At 39.1% G+C, this 21,557-nt stretch overlaps 1 protein-coding gene across 5 annotated transcripts in view; it reads right to left on the reverse strand.

Moving 5' to 3' along the window:
- LOC149027033 (E3 SUMO-protein ligase SIZ1-like) overlaps nt 1-21,557 on the reverse strand; it is a 52,842-nt gene that overhangs the window by 14,724 nt on the left and 16,561 nt on the right. For all 5 annotated transcript variants that reach the window (XR_016173926.1, XM_089158378.1, XM_089158365.1 and 2 more), the window contains exons 8-10: nt 18,781-18,849; nt 14,650-14,737; nt 14,476-14,551 (exon numbers count right to left, since the gene is read on the reverse strand). Coding sequence is in view for 4 of the 5 variants with exons in the window: in XM_089158378.1 (XP_089014504.1) it covers nt 14,476-14,551; nt 14,650-14,737; nt 18,781-18,849 (233 nt within the window). In the remaining variant the exon portion in view is untranslated. The remainder of the gene's footprint in view (nt 1-14,475; nt 14,552-14,649; nt 14,738-18,780; nt 18,850-21,557) is intronic.

Consider the following 21,557-nt stretch of genomic DNA (forward strand, 5'->3'; position numbering starts at 1 on the left):
TATTGAGAACAATCGATGATGTTGAAGACGAACAAAGTCCATAAGTATAGCAAGATCAAAGACACTATCCATATAATGCCGGTAGTAGGGAGAAATATCCACACTAAATCTTCAAAATTGTAACTCCAAAGTCCAAATAAATGCTTCGCAAGAAGCCAAGTTGTAGGTAGGCAAAAGGCACTATCCACATAATGCCCGTAGTAGGGAGACATGTCCACGCTAAATCTTCAAAATTGCAACTCCAATGTCCATATAAATGCTTCGCAAGAAGGCAAGTAATAGGTAAAGTTTGGGTAGGTAAAAGGCAATATTGATTACTGTGGACCAAGTAGGTAGGTAAAAGATAGTATAGGTTACTGTGGACCAAGTAGGTAAGGCAGTATGGGTTACTACGGACCAAGTAAGTAGGTAAAGACAATATGGGTTACTGCGGACCAAGTAGGTAGAGTAAAAGACAATATGGGTTATTGCGGACCAAGTAGGTAAGGTAAAAGACAGTATGGGTTACTACAGATCAAGTAGGTAGGTAAAAGGGCAATATAGGTAAAGATAGGTAATGATAGGTAATGATATTGTTGTAGAATGTCATAAGTTGAGCGCAAAGATCTTCACAAATAATATCCATCAACACATCTTGAGTAGATATAGAATAAGGTACCATTCTCCCCCTCACGTGTAGCATTACACGTGGACAATTAATGATGACCAGCGACAAGCATCTTAAAGTATGAGCACAAAAGAAACCCAAAAAGGAAAAGTAGCAGCCACAGAGCAGTGTATTATTCACCAATAAAGTTGATCAAGCAGCAGAAAATCGTCTCACAAGACAAAGTCTAGGGCACCAAGGGGGAAAAAAATTATGGACCACCGCTAACCCTTAGGCAAGAGCAAATTAGATCAGGAAAAAAAAATATATTGAACCAGCTTGGAATCTCAAAATTGCAGTAGTCGTTGCAGCAATCCACTCAGAAGAAGTGCAATAACAGTAGTTGCAGTAGCATATAATATCAGATCTAGGACCATAGCAACAAACTTCTGCTAGATTTGAAACTCTAACAGATATTGATATGAAGGAAAAGTAGTCATCTAGGTGTTTGTAGAAGTTTTAGATAAAAAGAAGGCTAAACTTGATTCTGAAATAAACAACGGAAGCAGTAGTAAAGCAAGACGATAGCAGCAGAATTTTTCAGAACAAAGAAATTCATTGAAACAGGGTACTAGTATACGACTTGCAGCAAAACTTATAGCATAAATAATGGAAGACAATACTTAGGTCTTACAATCCAAATTATGGGCATATCTTCGCAAGAATCAAGAGGAATCCCAGGACATCAGTATAGTGTAGATCAAACTTTAGATTTGCACACAAAAAAAAAAGGGTAGCAGCAACCTCAGTTGAATCAAATAGGTAGACATATCCCCAGATGTGCTGATGGAGATTATTTGTGAAGAAAAACATGTGGGGTGCCTTGTGAAGAAAAACATGTGGGCTTTTAAGGAGAGAGGAGGAGGAAATGAGAAAAAAAGAAAGAATGATAAGGAAGCCTTGTCCAATTTCCCGCATATTATGCCATAGTCGGAAATAATCCGAGCTTCAAAAAAGTATTTTTTTTTCAGGTGAACACAAGTGGGTATGATAACCAACTCATGATATGGTTTTTTGCAAAATTTTATGCCTTTTCGATTACACAATATTATTTTTTATTTGATAGATCTGTATATTGTGTGCCTAATCCATTAGCACACTATGTATTTGATGGATCCACATATTGTGCACCTCATGTGTTAGCACACTATGTATTTTATGGATCCGCATACTGTGTGCTTGATTTGTTAGCACACTATGCCTTTAATGGATCAGCATGTTGTGTGCTTGATTGATTCGCATTATGCTTTTGAGTGATCCATATATTGTGTGCTTGATTTATTAGCACACTATGTCTTTCATGGATCCACATGTTGTACAACTAATTTTTCGCACACTATGCCTCTTATTGATTTGCATATTGTACGCCTGATTCATTAGCACATTATGCCTCTAATTAATTCGCATATTGTGCACCTGATTGATTCTTTGCATATTATGACAATGTGATTCGCACACTTCATGCATATTTGATCTGCATAGGTTTCAGGATTTGACTATGACTTGACAAATCCTATGGATTTAATTGGGCAATTATCAATATTCTTGGATTTTAAAGATTAAATATAAATTTTAATAAATGCAAGACTGAATTAGAATAAAAGTCATAGTGTTGACGAGCACAACCTTGTGGCCAAAGTAAAGTGGAAAGATTGAGTCTGTGTCAGTGATGGCAACTTACGAGGTGTACATGACCTTATGCCTAGAAGCCAGTTAGGTGGTGAAGGGATAGAAGCCACTTTGGTGGTGAAGAGAAAGAAGCTTGTTCGGTGGTGAAGAGATAAAAGCCACTTCGGTGGTGAAGAGAAATGTGCATCCTTTGGATTTGCCTAGGCTTAAGATTATAATGTCGAGAAACCAGAGATGAAAATATGGGAAAGAATTTTTTAAAGAGATATGATGCTTTTTCAAAACATGTTTTCTCTACAAAGGAAGTGTTTTGTTTTCACATATGTGCTTGATAATTTGTATTCAAATGTTATTGCTTGTCTATAGCATGGTTGTGTTATAATATTCACGGGCTAGTTTAGCTCATTTTCCCCTTTATTGCAAGCAGACAAATGGACTCAGGTCAAGGGTAGGGATATTGCGGTCCAAGGAAATGATTGAAAGCTCAAGTTCCTGTTAGAGTCCAGTAGAGAAGTAACTACCATGTCTCCCAATAGGGTTTAGGTGTCATGGGCCCCAGTAGGGGCGTGAACAGAAGTTAGTATCATTTCCTTGCACCACAATGTCCTTACTTGACTTTAGTTCGTTTGTCTGTTTACAATATGGGGGAAAATGAGCCAATGTTTAAAGTATCGGTATCAAGTATCGTATCGGTAATGTAATTTTAAGAGATGTATCGTCCCGTAACGAGTGTTGTGTCGTTCTAACAAATGTATTTTAGTGCAATTGAATAGAGAGACGTATCGAGATGTATCGTATCGGTTATGTCAAATATAGACACGTATCGGCTAGTATCGTATGGTATCATAGGATACTTTAAACCTTGAAATGAGCTAAACTAGCCTAGTGAATATTATAATACAACTATGCTACATACATGCAAAAACATGAGAATAAAAATTATCATGCACATATGTGAAAACAAAACACTTACTTTATAAAGATAACATGTTTTGAAAAAAAATCATCTCTTTCAAAAATTCTTTCACATATTTCCATCTATGTTTCTCTAACATTATAGTCTTAAGCCTAGGCAAATCCAAAGGATGCACATTTTTCTTCACCACCGAAGTGGTTTCTTTCTCTTCACCACGAAGTGACTTCTTTCTCTACACCACCGAAGTGGCTTCTAGGCACAAGGACATACACCTCGTAGGTTGCAATCATTGGCACAGACTCAATCTTTCCATTTTACTTTGGCCATACGGGTTGTGCTCATCAGCACTATCTTTTATTCCAATTCAGTATTGCATTTATTAAAACTTACATTTAATCTTAAAAATCCAAGAATACTGATAATTGCCCAACTAAATCCATAGGATTGTTAAGTCATAGTCAAATCCCCAAACAAATGCAGATATGCAGATCAAATATGCACAAAGTGTGTGAATCACATTTGGTCATAATATGCAAAGAATTAGTCAGGCACATATTATGTGAATTAATCAAAGGCATAGTGTGCTAATAAATCAGGCGTGTAGTATACAAATCAATAAGAGGCATAGTGTGCGAATAAATCAGGCGCACAGTATATAGATCCATCAAATATACAATGTGCTAATAGATTAGGCACACAGTTTGCGAGTCCATCAAATAAAAAATAATATTGTGTGATCGAAATGCAGAAAATTTTGCAAACAACCATAACATGAGCTGGTTATCATACCCACTTGTGTTCCCCTGACGAAAATCCTTTATTGAAGATTGGATGATTTCTCGCTATGCCAGAATATGCAGTAAACTGAACAAGGCTACCTTCTCTTTCTTTCTCTCTCATTTTCTCTCTCCTCTCTCTTTGAAGGCCCACAGGTTTTTCTTCACAAGGCACCCCACTCCCCCTTTATTTATAGTTGAAAATTAATATTATTATATTATTTTTCATTAGATAATCAATTAACAATAACCCCTTATCTTTTTTTTCTCTCTTCTTTTCTTTTACTTTGAAGCCACAGGCTCTTTTGCCAATAACCCTTCTCTCTCCACTTGATCTTATTAATAATATTATATGTAATAATAACATATATATATATATATATATATATATATATATATATATATATATATATATATATATATATATATATATATATATATATATATATGTTCACTTAATTAATAAGTGACACCTCACTTCCTCACTTCTTACAATAACATATGTTTTATAAATTAATAACACCTTCCTTTTCTTAACTCCCTCCACATTAGGAGGTGGGAGGGGGCCAGAGAAGATGCCACCTCCTCCTTCCACTTTTTAGTATAATATAAAATATAATATTATAATACATATGTTTGCATTTATTTTATATTATCAATATCCTATATACATACATACATGGTATCACTAATTAAATACTTAGTGGGTCTGCTTTATGGGCTCATGGGCCCACTCCCATATCCTACGCGGGGCCTACTCAAGGGTCTAATAATTTATACCTCCGGGTTCAGAAAATTATGTTAATTCTTTCCGTCATTGGTTTAGCCTAATTTCACCGAATAAGAGGTCGATGGATGGAAATGCTTATAGACCCAATTATAGATTAAGGGTTCAAACATTACTAATTATTTAAATAATCTAAGGAATTTGGAACATACCAACACAACATTAAAATAATAGTATAATGAAATGTGGGGCATCACATCCACTCCTCCTTAAAAATAAATTTCGTCCTTAAAATTTGCTTACCTAATCAACTTTAAAGCTGAGGGTATCGGGTCCTCATGTCGGATTCCAGCTCCCATGATGCCTCTTAACCCTAGTGATTATTCTATGGGACCTTTACAAGTGGTAATGTTTTGTTTCTTAATTTCTTTTCTGATCGTTGCACCATCTCGATCAGCTTCTCTTCATATGAGAGATACTTCTTAACACATGAGAGGGGTCCACTACGTACTTCTTCAACATCGATACATGGAACACATCGTATATGTTGGACAGATTTGGAGGCAAAGCAAGTTTATACGCTACTACTCCAACTCTTTCTAGAATCTCAAAAGGTCCCACATAGCTTGGACTTAGCTTGCCTTTTTGCCAAATCTCACCACACCTTTCATTGGTGCCACTTTCATGAAAACTTTATCGCCTACCCCAAATTTCAAGAGCTTTTCTCTAACATCTGCATAACTTTTTTGTCTGCTTTGTGCAACCTTCGTTCTATTTTCCCACAAGTCTGTTGCACAAGGTTTGGCCCCAACACTTGCTTCTCGCCGACTTCATTCAAACAAATCAGGGACCACCACTTCCTCCCATACAATGCTTTATAGGGTGTCATTCCAATAGTAGATTGGTAGTTGTTGTTATAAGCAAACTCTACCAGATACAAGTTGTCACTCTAGCTTCCCTTAACAAGCTCTAAGCATGTCCTCCTGTATATAAATAGTTCTTGGGATAATTACTCTTGCCCCCTTGTTCTTTGATTTTATTACTACTTTATCCCTTGTACTATTTAAAATTGTTAATCCAACCTTTAACTTTGTCTACAATTACTAATGCCCCCCTACCATTAAGTTCCGTTAGTTTATTGATGATGTGGCATCTATATATTTTTCAAAATCCCAAAAATAACCCTGCAATTATCTTTTTACTTATTTACTCTTTTGTCAAGTTATAATACTACCCTTAATTAACTATGGGGAAAATTAACATTAAATTAACTTTTCTTTTTTAAAAGGAAACCCCCAAATAAAGGAAAGATGTGATTTTTCTTCTCTAAAAAGAAATCACTAAATAAAGGAAAGATGTATTAAATAAAACTTAAAATAGAAACTAAAATATATAGAAATATCAAATTTAATTCAAAGTTGAAAATTGAAAATCACCTAATATATGCTGACCATTATGCATGTTACCAAATTTCTATCAATTAGCATTTTATATGCTAATTTGTTTGTAAAACATCCATTGTAATTATGAAAAATTTAAATGGAATGTGAGAGTTTCAACAACCATAAGTATGTGGTCCCACCAAATCTAAAACTAATTCTAAAATATAAGACTTTAAGGATATAATTGACATTCAATATAGTTTCTATAAATGAGGGTATTGCCATATTTTTTACTTCTTAATTTTAATGAAGGGCAAAATAGACATATTGAATGAGGGGGCAATAGCAATTTCATAAAGGAGGTTTGATTAGTAATAAAACCAAAGTATATGGGGGCAATAGTAATTATTCCATAGCTCTTTCAGATTGTCCATTAGTCTGTGGATGGAAAGCAATGATAAAGTTTAGATGAGTTCCTACTTCCTAATACCTTCAGCAAACTCTTCCAAAACCTGGAAGTAAATCTAGGATCTTGATGAGATACAATAGAAAGAGGTACTCCGTGCAATCTCACAATCTCCATTACATATAACTTGGCTAGCTTATCTAGGGAGTAATTAATTTGAATAGGCAAGAAATGGGACGACTTGGTCAATCTATTTACAATCACCTAAATAGCATCATAGCCTTATGGAGTCCTAGGTAAAGAGGTAACAAAAACAAAATCCATGGTAATGTGTTCTCACTTCCACTCAAGTACATCCAGAGGTTGTAGCCTGAGGGTCGTTGGTGCTCTATCGTTACTAGTTGACAAGTCATACACTTCTGTACGTACTCCGCTATCTCCTTTTTCATGCTATTGTACCAAAAGTGCTCCTTAAGTCTCAATACACGTTTGTACCACCAGGGTTGACTGTATAAGGGTTATTATGAGCTTCCATCATCAGTTGTTGCTTTAACTTTTCATTGTTTGGTACACAAAGCCTAGTCTTGTACCACACAATCCCTTCAATATCAACATTAAAGTTTGCCTGCCTACCATCTTGCATTTTCTATGACTTTGTTTAGGAACTCATCATTCTTTTGTTCCTCTTTTATCCTTTCAAGAATAGAGGGTTGTACAATCAAGCTTGCCGCATAGGCTGTAGTACCATAATCACAATTTCAATACCCAATTTTCTAGTATCTTCAATGATATGTGGCTGTCTAGTTATCAATGCTGTAGTGACTTCCTACTCAACACATCAGCCACTACGTATGCTTTACCGGGGTGATAATTAATATTACAATCATAATCTTTTAATAGTTCCAATCACCTCCTCTGCCTCAAATTTAACTCTTTCTGAGTAAAAATGTATTTGAGGCTTTTTGTGGTCTGTATAAATCTCACATTTTTCCCTATATAAATAATGCCTCCATATCTTTAAGGCAAAAATACTTGCAACTAGCTCTAAATCATGAGTTGGTTCATGGGGTTTTAATTGTTTGGAAGCATAAGCTATCACTTTCCCATGTTGCATCAGAATGCACCGTAAGCCATTCCTGGATGCGTCATTGTAGATAACAAATCCTTTTGTTCCAGATGGCAAACTCAAAATAGGTGCAATCACCAACCTTTGCTTCAACTCTTGAAAACTTCTTTCGCATTCATCAGTCCACAATAATCTAACCCCTTTCCTAGTGAGTCTTGTTAATGGAATAGTTATTTTGGAGAATCCTTCAATGAATCTCCTATAATAACCAACCATCATGGCTTGTACTTTGCTAGGATCTACTGTCATACCTTCGGCAAAAATCACATGGCCTAAAAATACCACTTTATCCAGCCAAAATTCACACTTTTAAAATTTCGCAAACAAATTCTCATTTCATAGGGTTTGCAATACTGATCTTAAATGTTTCTTATGTTCCTCTTCACTCTCGGAGTATACAAGTATATCATCAATAAAGATGATCAAACACAATCGATCACATACTCATCCAGGACATCATAGAACACCCTATTCATCAGGTCCATAAATGTTGCGGGCGCATTAGTCAATCCAAATGGCATGACTAAGAATTCATAATGCTACATATCTTATCCTGAAAGCAGCCTTTGGTGTATCTTCCTCTTTTACTCTTAACAGCACTTCCAACACTCCTTGCGGCAAGAAGTGGATAGATAACAACTCCTCTGAAATGAGCTGTAATTCACAATCCTCAGCCAAGTATGAGGGGAGTGGTTGGGGAATGATGTTCTGTCCAATCACCTTCTTCAGCTGAGAAACATAAAAACAGGGTGCACTTTTTGAATTAGATAATAAAAGAGTCAGTAAGCAACCGGCCCCACTTGTTCTATGATTAGGTAAGGTGGATGACCAGAAATGGAGTCACTTTAGTGGCTGAATTAAAGGTCCTGTAGTACTAGTACTCTGCCCACATTAGACAATTAGTCCAATCCCACAGTTGTTATGTACAAAACCACCATAACTAAATCACAAAGTTGTGATTAACTACCTCTTTTTGCCCATCAGTTTGTGGGTGGTATGCGCTGCTGAATTTCAAGTGAGTAGCCGGCTAGCCGCCAACTTGAAGAGCTCCAAATGTGGCTAATGAAAACTTGACCCGTATCAGAAACAATGGACTTGGGAAATCCATGCAGCCGAATGACCTCTCTCCTGAATAGTACACCTACATCCTTAGTTGAACATGGATGAGTCAAGGCGATGAAATGCCCGTATTCAGATAATCAATCAACCACCACCACCACCATGTTCTTGCCTCTGTTTTGGGTTAAACCCCCAATGAATATTAAAATCCTCCCAAATACGCTCCAGAATAGGCAATGGTTTGAAAAGTCCTGTCGGCTTCACGAACTGATACTTACTAGCTGGCATGAGTCACAACTGGTTACAATTCTCAAACTGTGGTATTTATGACGACTAGATACACTCATACACCAACCCATGTTGTAGCCGTTTGTAGCTTCTCAGAAATCCCAAGTAACACACAAAAGGGGTAAGAACCTAAAGCCTCCTCCTTTTTTGATTTTCGCCCCATCTCCCTCTGTAATCTCCTCTACAAATTTATCTCCAAAATCCTTGCTAACCAAATCAAGTCGATCAGGTCCTTGCTGGTTAGTGCAAACCCATCCACCTTCATCTCTGGCCGCAGTATCTCGGATAACATTCATCTCTATGCGGAGATTGTTAGAGGCTTTGATCATGCCGCCCATTCCCCTGTGGCCCTTCTGAAGGTATACCTCCATAAAGCCTTTGATTCTATCCGTTGGGACTTCATTAGCGAGGTTCTCTCCACCATGGGTTCCCCACCTCCTTCGTCCATTGGATTGGAATCTGCATCTCCACTCATCTTTTCTCTATCATCTCCAATGGCTCCCATGCCAACTACTTTCCTTCCAAGGTGGGTATCCACCAAGGGTGCCCTCTCTCCCCTACCTCTTTTCCCTGGCTCTGGAAGTCCTCTCCCGTCTCCTCCAAGCCAAAACTGATCAGCTTCTTATTTCTCCCACCCCTAAATGCAAAGCCCTTAAGATAACCCATCTTGCCTTTGCTGATGACCTTATGATTTTCTCCAAGGCTGACCACTCTTCTATATCCTCTATCCTTGCTTCCCTCTCCACCTTTGAATCCCTCTCTGATCTTCGAGTCAACCTTAAGAAATCCATTATCTTTCTCACGGGAGTCTTTGATCCCATTAGTTCCTCTCTCCTTCTTCTCTCTGGGTTCAAGCCTGGTTCCTCCCAGTTTCCTATCTTGGACTCCCTCTCATCCTAGTAGGCTCACCCCCCACCACTATTCCCCGATGCTAGACCAGATTGGTGCTTATTCGATCGGTCCTCCAATCTTCCTATCTCTATTGGCGTGGAATCTTCTCTCTCCCAAAATCTTCCATCCGCACAATGGAATCTCTCTTCTATGCCTTCCTCTGGAAAGGCCAAGAGTCCACCCACTTCCTCCATCCATCAGCTGGTCCGACATCTGCCACCCAGCCATTGAAGGAGGCTTTGGCATCCGCCACATCTAGGATGTATATTGCTCGCCTTCTGAAACTCATTTGGAAAATTGTTTCAAAGCAAGATGCCATTTGGGTCTCCTGGGTCTACTCCTACCTTCTCAAATAGGACTCCATTTGGACAGCCCCCACCCCCTCCAACCTATCTTGGATCTAGAGAAAACTCCTCCTCTGTCCTAGAGCCTTGGCTGCCATCTCCGTCCAGATATCCTCTGGATCCTCCACATCTTTCCGGCTTGACCCGTGGCATCTTATGGGTATCTTGTATCTATTCTTGGTCCCCGCTCGGTCTATGAAACCCGCATTTCTAGAGGTGCTCTTCTATCCTCCTTCATCACTAATGGTTCTTGGTCCCCCACTGCTCACCCAAACCTCATGCATGTCTAGGATTCCCTCCCTTCCCTTTTGCCCTCTACTTCAAACATCACCATATGGCTTCCTTCTCCCACCAAATCCTTCACCACCTCTTCTGCTTGGAACCTCATCCTTTCCCCCTCCCCTCATGTCCCCTAGGCCCCTTTAGTTTGGTTCAAATGCCATATCCCTCGCCATTTCCTTACCTTTTGGAGAGCCCTCAACTTGGCTCTCCCCACCCAAAGCTTCTTCATTAGCCGTCACATCTTGGTTAACCCTACTTACATCTTCTGTGGGATAGAATCAAAGAACTTAGACCACCTTTTCTTCTCTTGCCCTTACCCCCATTCCCTTTGGTCCTTAGCCCTTTCTTCCATTTGGCCTTGGTCGGGGCGTCCTCGTGGTTTTGCTAATGATTGGAAATCGATCATGAGAATCTTTTTGGGTTCCTCTATTTGCGACCAAGTAGGTAAGCTTGTTTTTGGAGCTATCATCCACCACTCATGGTGGGAGCGTAACCTTAGGAGATGGACCTCCAAATCTCGCCCCTAGGCTTGATTTGGAAGGCCATTTGTTTTTATGCATCTTCTAGGCTCTCGTCTCTCCACCATCCCCCTATGGCTGATTCCCCAAGGACTAGGCTTATTGTTAGATCTTAGGGGCTCTCCTCTGCTATCCGATCCTCTTCTTAATCGGTCTCCCCCCCCCCTTCTCTCATCCCCTATTGTATCTTCTCTTGTATTCTCTTGTTTTTCTCTTGTTGTTTAATATATTTTTTATTCCAAAAAAAAAAAACATGCAAAAGGGGTGGAGTGAAGTTGTGTCAGCAACCTCAGGACCAACTGAGAGTCTTCAGATATCACCATCCTGTCTTTGTAGAATAGAGTCCTGTTTTTGAGCTCGTAATTTTGGTATTCCTCGGAGCCATTTAGTAAAGCCTGAATCACCTTCTCATAACTTTCAGATGCCTACAACTCCTCATCCAACCCCACTCCCATGCGACACCACCACCGAAAAGGAAAGGGTAGTATGTTGCTGTTCAGCTGTCTGCAGCCTTGTTCTCACTGCCCGGCCAGTAAATGATCTCAAAGTAAAACCCAAACAACTTCATGACCCACTTTTACTGGTCCTCCGCCACGATACGCTGGTCCACCAAATACTTCAGGCTTCTCTGATTAGCTCACACCTTAAATGTCTCCTAACCAAATAATGGCACCATTTTTATGGCCAGCACTATCACCATCAATTCCTCATACACCGACCATCCCCTGTCCCCCATCCACAACCACAGGAGCCCTTCCATCGTCACTTCCAGGGACAATGATTCACCCTCTACTGTTTATCTCGCAATAGGTGTGCCCGTAGCTCATTCAAAAGTTCCAGATCTCTCTTCTCCTTCTCCATATGGTGGGATAGAGAAATCAATTGAATCGAGGGCAGACATTTGCCCTAAGAGCTCCTTCACAGTGGATTCCAATTCATCGATTCTTCCATCAATTCTACCCCTTACCATTCCCTGGGATCAGAGCTGCTCTGACACCACGTTGATTGGAACCTTACATGAATCATTAATAGACATTGTGCCGATGGAAGATGCACCTCTCCTTATCAATTACATTTGCAAATTCACCTCAAAACACACTGTTAGGTACCTGAATGAGGCTACTTAACAAGGTGGAATAACTCAAGAAGAAAAAAGGGACTTTGAATAAAAGTTGAATAAGAAACAATACATTCTACCAGCAGTAGGTGATTCCTACGGCTACCCAAGAGCAATAGCTCTAACATAAACTTTCCCAATGCTCAAAACATGTCTCTTCTACTCTTCCTTCCCCCTATTTATAGCAATTACGTTCCTACAGTATTAATTAACAGAATCATCCCAATTCGAATAGGACTCTTCAAAAGTAACCTGAATGTAATATGACTCTTCAATCTAATCCTAAAAAGTAACCTGAATACAATAGGACTCTTCAAATCCGCCAATTGTTTCCTTCCCTCGAATTTAGGGATTATGATATTAGGGACCTATCAATACTACCCTCCAACAGTTCACCTTGTCCTCAAGGTGAAAATCTAAAATCTCTTCCTAGGGTTTATGGAGTGGCGACCCAAGGGGTCTTTGGGGGTCTAGCGCCCCTTTGTGTTGGGCTTTGTTTGGCCTTATGTTGAACGAAACATAACTGATTGGGGCCCAAATAACACAATTGGCTCATAGGGATTGACCAAACCCACGAACCGGTAGGTGAACCAAACCAACCCCAAAAACCCTAATACTCCATCGTCTCTTCTTCCTCCTACGATGATTTCGCAACCCTAGCGCCCCCAGCACGAGCTCTCTTGATTCACGCAAGAGTCCTCCAGCCCCGACGAACGAGGCACACACCAAACTCTCATTTGAATCGACTTGGATTTTCAACGTGTACCAAATCGACTTACTACGTTCTCAACCACCATACCGTGGTTGTCCAAAGCCGAGATGGATTTCTTATCCCTCATCTCCGAACTCCATCTAAGCCTCCGTAAGTTCGCCCAATCCAATTTCCCAGCATCCGTAGACCCAATCTAACGCAATCTTCCATGTTCGATCAAACCTTCTAAATCAAGAGAAGACACTTCAATCAACCATTCCTCCCCTTGCCAAAGATCACAATGTCATCTCACTTCCCGGATCTGAATGCTCGATACCAATTTGTAGACCGGATAGGCTACTTAACAAGGTGGAATAACTCAAAAGAAAAGAGGGACTTTGAATAAAAGTTGAATAAGAAACAATACATTCTACCAGAAGGTGATTCCACCTACCCAAGACAATAGCTCTAACATAAACTTCCCAATCTCAAAACATTTCTACTCTCCTCCCCCTATTATACAATATCCCTAATTCCCACCCAATCGAATAGGACTCTTCAAAAGTAACCTGAATGTAATATGACTCTTCAATCTAATCCTAAAAAGTAACTTGAATACAATAGGACTCTTCAAATCTGCCAATTGTTTCCTTCCCTAGAATTTAGGGATTATGATATTAGGGACCTATCACACACACAAACACACACACACATATTGTACTCTCGAATGGTATAGGCAAGGTCTGAATCAAAGCTGTAATGGGCTCTTCTAATTGATTCAAACGTTTGCAGCCGACTAAGGCAGTTAAAATGAACCACTAGATCTGATTCAGCAATTACAAATGAACCCAGCTACTGAAACATATAGCTTCCCTCCCCAAAACCTGAGTACACCATTAAGTATACCTCAACCGAGTCTCTTCCTCTCCCACAAGCAAGCTAGTGCAAAAACATTATTCAGTTCCTTCCCTCCCTATTCTCTAATGTCCATCTAATGTAACCAACAAATTCTACCTAACTCCCGTCCACATAGGCCAAAATGGGAGTGGCTGCTCCCTAAGAGGACCATCCACCTGTCTTCGTCCTTTTGTGGTTGATTTTGCCCCCCCTGGCACATGGTTATTTGGATTAGATACGCTACAGCCCCTCTATCCCTACATCGTCAACATTAGTGTCTTAACACGAACCTCCATCGGTATTCTCAGGCTTCCAAAGTATATTATATCTATCCATCCACCAATGCAACTGGATCAAGTTGCGCTTCCATAGAATCTGTTCAACTTATAAAGGAGGCAGTACCGAATCTTATTTTACTCTCAAAGTCAATTTAAACAGAATTTTCTATCACTTCCTAAAATTAGTCTTCTCTTAACAAACAATGACATATTAATAAATCATCAAACAGAAACTTGTTACTACTACCTGAAACTAGTCCCTACAGTCCCACACCACCCCAAAAAGAAAAATATTTACTTTATCCTCAACATTTTCATCACCAGCAGCAGCAGCATCAAGGAAACCAATACAATACCATTTCCTATAAAGAAAAGCTAAGATGCCTTCTAAACAATGAATATCCAAGCAAATTAATGTACACATTTTTTTAGCTAAAAGAATTATACTATAACTCCGTCTGCATGTAAGAACAAAACTGAATCACACCAAGAATATCCATACCATTGACCTGAAGATCAGCAAATTGTGGCCAATGGATCCTGAATGAAACCTTATCATTGAGAAGAATACACCATGCCTGAATGACAAAATAATACTTTTACATAATTTTATCTCTACATCAGATGATAATTTCTAAATATGAATAAAATGATATTTGAACATCTATGAACAAACCTGAACATCATACTCGGGTTTTAGTAATAAGTCTCTGTCAGCTCTTGTTAATTGAAATGTTCTTTCTATACTTTGTATAGGAGTCGTCCTGGAAGACATGAAAATTAGACCATTTCACACAACTTGGGAAAACAGTTTCTGCGTCCAACAAATGTTCAGAGGCTACAATGAAAACCACCACCACAGTAATTGTGTGGACCAACCACTATCTTAATATGAAATCCATGTTTAGACATCCCTTCTCAGAGCCCTCACATGTCCCAATAAACTTCACATGGTTAACAAATAAAATTAAAAATTCCACCTCAATGTTATAAAATTTAGAAGCAGACAAGAAGCTCAGCTTGATGGCCTCACACCAACCCAAGCAACACAAGGAACAAGGAGAAACTTACATGGCACAGTAAACTTAAGAACAGTCAGCACAAAATTCATTACGGCCACTCCCACCCTTATCCCAGCTAAATGGGTAAACTACATGGATCCTCAACCTCCAATTAGCTTAAAGGTCATACTTGATACTAGGTTATGCGTGTCTTTCCTCACAACTCTGCACAGGTTTCAAGTGATAATCACTTACAGCATAAGCACCCCAACATCAACAACAACTCAGCCTTATTGTGATGTAGACACCTAACTGTTTGGCAAGAAATACAATAAAGAAGAATAGGGCTGGTTGACTTTTGAACCAATCCCTGGGCCATATGGCCAATTAGTGGCATTAGCTAAAATTTTTTTTTTGGTTGCCAACCCCGGTTTCCAAGGCTTTGCCCTGACTAATCCGGTGTTCAACCCGGGTCGCACACCTGGCTGTGGTGGGTGAGTCTCCCAGCGGGGATTTTTTGCATCCACAAGGTGAACATTGTTCACGTGAACAGTATCACGGCCAATCTTTGTCTTATTCACAAAGTACTTTTGAAGACTAGGGTCCATAGCCTCGGAAGACTGAATACTTATTAGAAGTTATTTACTTGCTAATTTCATTAGATTCTATTTTAGTGTTCATACTTCATACTCACAGCAAAATTATTAAGCCTAAGAATTTCTATTCACTTAGTTTCCAGTTTCAGATTAGAAGAATTTATTTTGGTATTACTGGGAATATTGCCTAAATAAATCAGCAAAGTCTAGTTTCATACTTTTGTTTGAGCAACCCTTTGCTCTATATATATTAGTCTACAGATTTTTATGGAAATTGATTACTGAAGCCTTGTGTTATTCTTGTCTCTTGCTTGAGTGACAAAAAAACCACCACCTTGCTGCTGAGAGAGCTCAAGTACCTTTACCACTTCCCCCATTATTTTTCTAAGTTGTTTCATGGCTGCCTCTCTTGTTCAAGTTCCCCTGAAGCTACACCTGTGTTGCTGCTTCTGTTGATTGAATAAAGCCTTCAAACTGCAATCAACTCCTCCATCAAGCTGCTGTTTTAGTGGCTATTGCTGCCTCCAATTGAATAAGGTGCCTGACCAAATTTCTACCGTCTGATGTGGCCAAACACCTTAGACTTCTAGTTCTTTAATGGATCTTATTTTTCTGAGTTGTGGGTTTAAGTGCGGCTAAGTCATCCTTAACCTTAGACTTACATTATTGAACCTCGTGACAGAACAAAATCCTGAATCTTGTGAATGGCTACTTGAACCTCACCACCCACCACCAAATCTTCCCATACCAATGACGACATCCTTTCGACTCTCCTAGGACATCTTTTGCAACTATCTTAATGTAAGAAACCATCTAATTCCACAATTCTATTACAATATTAGTGTGTGTTAGTCCCACCTTTTGTGTTTGAGCAGCTTATCAGTAAATGATTTCAAAGCTTCTCCTTTAAGTTCCAAAACCTATACTAGGACACGTGGTTTGAGATCTCGATCTCAACAGGAATCTCAGTTCCTCAAAAAACCGCGCTGAGATCCTGTAAAAAATCATGGCTCAACTCGAGGGCCCATCTCAATTGGAATTTGTCCTATTTAATGCCTTCCAATCACAATGATGGCCTTAGATTTGTGAGAAACAAGTGTATACATGAATTCCAACTCAACCCTAACTTTGAAACCAATGCTATAAGGGAATGAAAGTGTAGAAGATCACAAAGCTATTGAACATGTATTTAATCCACATCCAAACACCTACTGTAGAACATAGTTTTTTTTTTTTTTTTCTTTTCTATTTCGTTCTTTTTTTCTTTTTTTTTTTTTGGGGGGGGGGGGGGAGGGGGAATGAAGTTTGGGAAGAAGAGTCACCTGACTTCAAGATTGGCTTAAAAATAGTAGACCCTTGCTGTGGGTGAGCTAAACAGCTTGATGATGTAGTTTAGATAGAGATCCAACCAACTTTCCAGCAAAAAACTGGTCAAAACACCCAAACCAGCAAAGGAGAAGTAGTACCAAGACTGGTCGAGATCGAGCTATCTCAAATCGTCTAAACCAAAATGAAGTACTTACAAAGGCTGGTTTAAACCGAGATCTCAGCCAAGATGCCTAATATTTTTGAATTTGCATGAGATCTCGTGTTGAGCTCTCAAAAGAAAAAAGAGCTCGGCCGACATCTTGCAAGACCTAGAACTATGCTAGCACTAGTAGGCTTACCTTTCCTACAATTTCGCATAACGGAGAACGTATCCACATCCACTAATCCATGTTGTGTGATTAGGCTCTCCTACGGTATAACATACAACCTATTAGACATTGTCAGAAGGGGGGAAATTTTATTTGCTTACTTTAAGTCTATATGCCCACTTTCTGAAGATAACTAAATTCTCCTCTCTTTTAAATGCATGTTTTCACAATGGATGGATCATAAGTGATGAAGTATCATTTGGCTGGTTGGACCAGCATGATGAGCTACAGACCCAAACCTAGACTTGATGCATTTATATTTTTGTCAGTTACACTGTTGGCCTCATTCTCTGGTTCAACCTTGCCCTATTACTACTGTCAGGGAAGGGTGGCTTTGATGCAATCTAGCACATGTGATAGTATTGTTGAGCTAAAAATCTGATTTATTAATTTGTGGATTGAGATCCATCATTTTCTTTAGTCTAAAACACAGCACTGAAAACTCCAGTACAAACACTACAACGATTGGAATTTGAAATAATAATTAGCGACTTAGCGTTAGGTGAAGCCCGTCAAGAGGCAGGTCTGCAAACTCAAACACATTCTCAAATCATTAAGTCTACCTTTCTATCACAATTCATAATGAAAATATAATCATATGAGCCATCAACCTAACAAATGAAGGCAAAACATGCAGACACAAAGAAAATTAAAAGACTAAATATTATCATAGATGGTAGAATGACGGTCCTATAGAATTTTCCTTTCAGCTTTAAGGGAATACGTTTATCACACTAGACCCCAAACGCACCTCTCCACTTCATCCACCCTATTTTAATTCTTTGGGAACATAGTCCTCTATATCACCTCTCCATGATTCTAACTTGGTATAATCCCTACTTGAGTCTCATCTATAAACACAATATCATTAGCAACAAGCATATACCCAAGACCTCATCTTGAATGTCTTTAGTTAACTCATCCATTATAAGTACAAATAAATATGGACTTAAAACTGATCTTTGACATAGCCCAACTGTAATTGGGAATTCACTTACTTGTATCCCCACTGTTCTTACACTTGTCACCAAACCATCATGCATCCTTAACTATGTGCACTTATTTACTGGCAACATTTATTCTCTTGCACTTTCCAAATTAACGCTCTAAAGACTCTATCATAAGCTTTTTCTAGGTCAATAAAGATCATATGAAGATCTTTCTTACACTCTATACAATAATTATTTCTTTTTGAACATCTCAAAAACAACCATATTTTTATATGCAAGGATTAAAATAATGGATGGGTGACTATTAGAGACATATTGTATTAAAGAGACGCAAAATATATTTTTGGTTTGTGGTTTCTTACATGTACTAACCCCAATATCTTTGGGCACCATATCGATACTTATAGATTATGATGCATGTCACTTACTCTTGAAGAGAACCAATTAAAGTTAACCAATAAATTAGAGAAGAGTTTTTGGTCAAGGATAGGAAGACATGAGTAAAAAACTTGACCAAAAAAAAAAAACACATGGAAAATGGATTAGAGCATTAATGAACTCACCCATCAGTTGGAATAGTAGCAGTTGTCAACTTAACTGGAAGCAGACAATGGGCAAGCGTCACCCAGAAACTGTACATTGAAAAAGTAAATGTCAGAACATAAATAAATAATGAATCCCCTAATAAAAGAAACAAAATGGTCGTCATTTATTCACAAAAAAGAGGGAGTGCAGCTTCCAACAAAGTAGAAAACAGAAATTGTAGAAACCACCACATAGCTGTAACAGGTGACAGGGTCTAATGAGGGCAATGGATGAGGGCTTTTTCCAGGGCAACACGAACAAGGAAACCAAGGTGGCTGGACACCTAGGCAACACCTTAACAACAAAGAACCACTTGAAAAACATTAGGCACTTCTCTACCAATCATTGTCTGTTAGTAGGGGATTCATGACACAATGACACAAGGGGTCACAGTTGCTAACATGCAACCATAATAGAATTATCATAAGATTAGATGGGAGCCAACAAGAAGCCATAAGCCCCATAGCATAACATCATCTAAACCTTGTCTTGAAGATAACAATAATCAAAAGTTCTTCAAAATGAAACTTTAAAGGAGGACAGGGGAGAGATTTATGAAATGTTGAACCACCACTAGCCGTACGACAAGAAGGTCCATCTGATTCTAATCCCAGGGACTCAATAATCAACAATCATTTGCAGCAATACTATTCCAATCAAAAGAAACTAATGGATAAACCTGTAAATTACTTCACAACATTCTTTGGTATGATTTCTATTACAATATCAGGTTTATTTCCTGAAATAGTGTCAAGGCAAGAAATTGAAATTGTCTTAGTATGCACCAATCTGAACAATTTATGAACAAGAAATCCATTTTGGTAAGATCAACTTCTAAGAACAGTTTCTACAAATTTCTTAGAGAGAGGCTAATAGTGCTTGGCAGGACAAGGTCTTTGTCATGGTGGTGGTGGTGGTGATAATCTTAGGCAGCTTGATGTAAACCAAGTTCAGCGCTGAAAGGCCAGAAACAAGGCCTAGGGTTGCTTCCCCAAAACCTACGGCCCTCTATTACCAGAAGGGATATTTTGGAAATTTTGCATCATTTCATTTGAGTCCAATTAAGGTTTAGTAGGGTGACTTGGGTCCAGTATGTCTGTGGAACCCTAGATCTACTTTTGTTTTTGAATTTGCGTCCATAATTGTTAAGTTATCAAACAGTCCTTGTTAGGATATGATTCCTAAGTTGTGAAGGAGTCCTCTAGACTCATCCTATTTCTTGGATCCTATATCTACTCTTAGATATCAATTTGGACTCTTCTAGAGTGGGATATAAAGGTTCCCTTGAGTAAGAGTTTTTAGTCAAGTAAGAGTTTTAGTTTGAGTGGTCTTGAAAGTTAGTCTTAGAATAAGCCTCCTCCTAATATTGTAATAAGTTGATAAAGAGTTGAAGGCAGCCAATGGAGCCATGGGTTCCCTAGAGGGCCATGTGGCCGCTTTAAGAAGAGAAAGTTTTGCAGAAAATTCACAAGTCCAGCTCAAACTTCATTCTCCAAGTAAGTACCAGAGCAACACCCCCCCCCCCCCCCCCCCCCCAAAAAAAAAAAAAAAGAAGAAAAAAAACACCAATCACAAACCCTCATCTCCCTTCTCCAAACCCTGCAGCAGCTCAACAACCCCTCCCCCATCCCTAGACCTTAATTCCCCATCTTCCCCTAACCCTCAACTACCTAGCCCATCTTCTCAACCCATCAAGATTTTGTTAACCCAAACCTTCCCTAAACCATAAACAACTCAAAATCAACCAAATTAGAGAATCCCATGGCCTATCAAAACCACCCATACCATACCCAAAACCCTAAAAGAGTCCAACAAGGGGAAGATTTGGTACCACATGCATCCCATCCTCCTTGGTTTTCATCACTTGGTCCTAAATCATTTAAGAGAACATGTACAACTTACAGAGGAACTACTCAAATTTGTTAGTTTATTTGTTATAAATGCTGGCAGTGCCCCTAAAAGACCACTCCACCATGTGATGTAAGCAGGGTTGAGCGCCCTCCCCCTTATTGGGCCAAAAAGCCAGATCTGAAGGGCCCAATCCAAAGCTGGCCAAATACACCAGGGGTATTTTGGCCATTTTTCCAGCCCTTTTAGGGCTCAAAAGTTGGAATCCCCTTGGTCCAAGGGTCATGGATCTATCTTTATTTTTTCCTTTGGATTAGTATTTCGTGAGTATGATAAAGTCCTAGTCAGTGTGGGAGTCCCAATTGGAATCCATTTTGAAGTGAAATTACCTTGGCTAATTAGCTTAAACATAGCAAGTTGTCTTTCTTTAAAATTTCTTTCTGGTGGTTATTATTTATTGAGTTGTGCAGGGGATCCTAATCTATAAAGAATTCCCTAGTTGAGTAAGGTTTCCTTATTTGAGTCCAAATCTTTTCCCTCCAATTGTAAGGCTATATATAGCTCACCCTACCTCATTGTAAAGGGAGCTGATTTGATGAATAAAATTTTCTGTTTGGAGGCAAACAAGGTTGTGGTCTGGCCACAGCATATTTAAGAAGAGTTTCTTCTTCAATTCAGTGAAAGATCTTTAATTCCCGTAGCAGTCTAGCATTCACAGCACTTTCTTCCAATCAAACAATTACAGCAGCCTTAAACCCCTACCCTACCCTGCAACTCCATCAAGAACCCACCCCCATCCATCTTCCTTCTTGTGCAAACAACCCCTGCCCCACCCGTGCAGCAACCCAAGGTAAACCCCACCCTCCCCCATCACCCTGCAGCTCCCTTCTCTCCCCTCTTTCTCCCA

This window comes from Hakea prostrata, chromosome 1 (genome assembly GCF_041222555.1).
Source record: "Hakea prostrata isolate BN-2017 chromosome 1, UWA_Hpros_2, whole genome shotgun sequence".
NCBI classification, from domain to species: Eukaryota; Viridiplantae; Streptophyta; class Magnoliopsida; order Proteales; family Proteaceae; genus Hakea; species Hakea prostrata.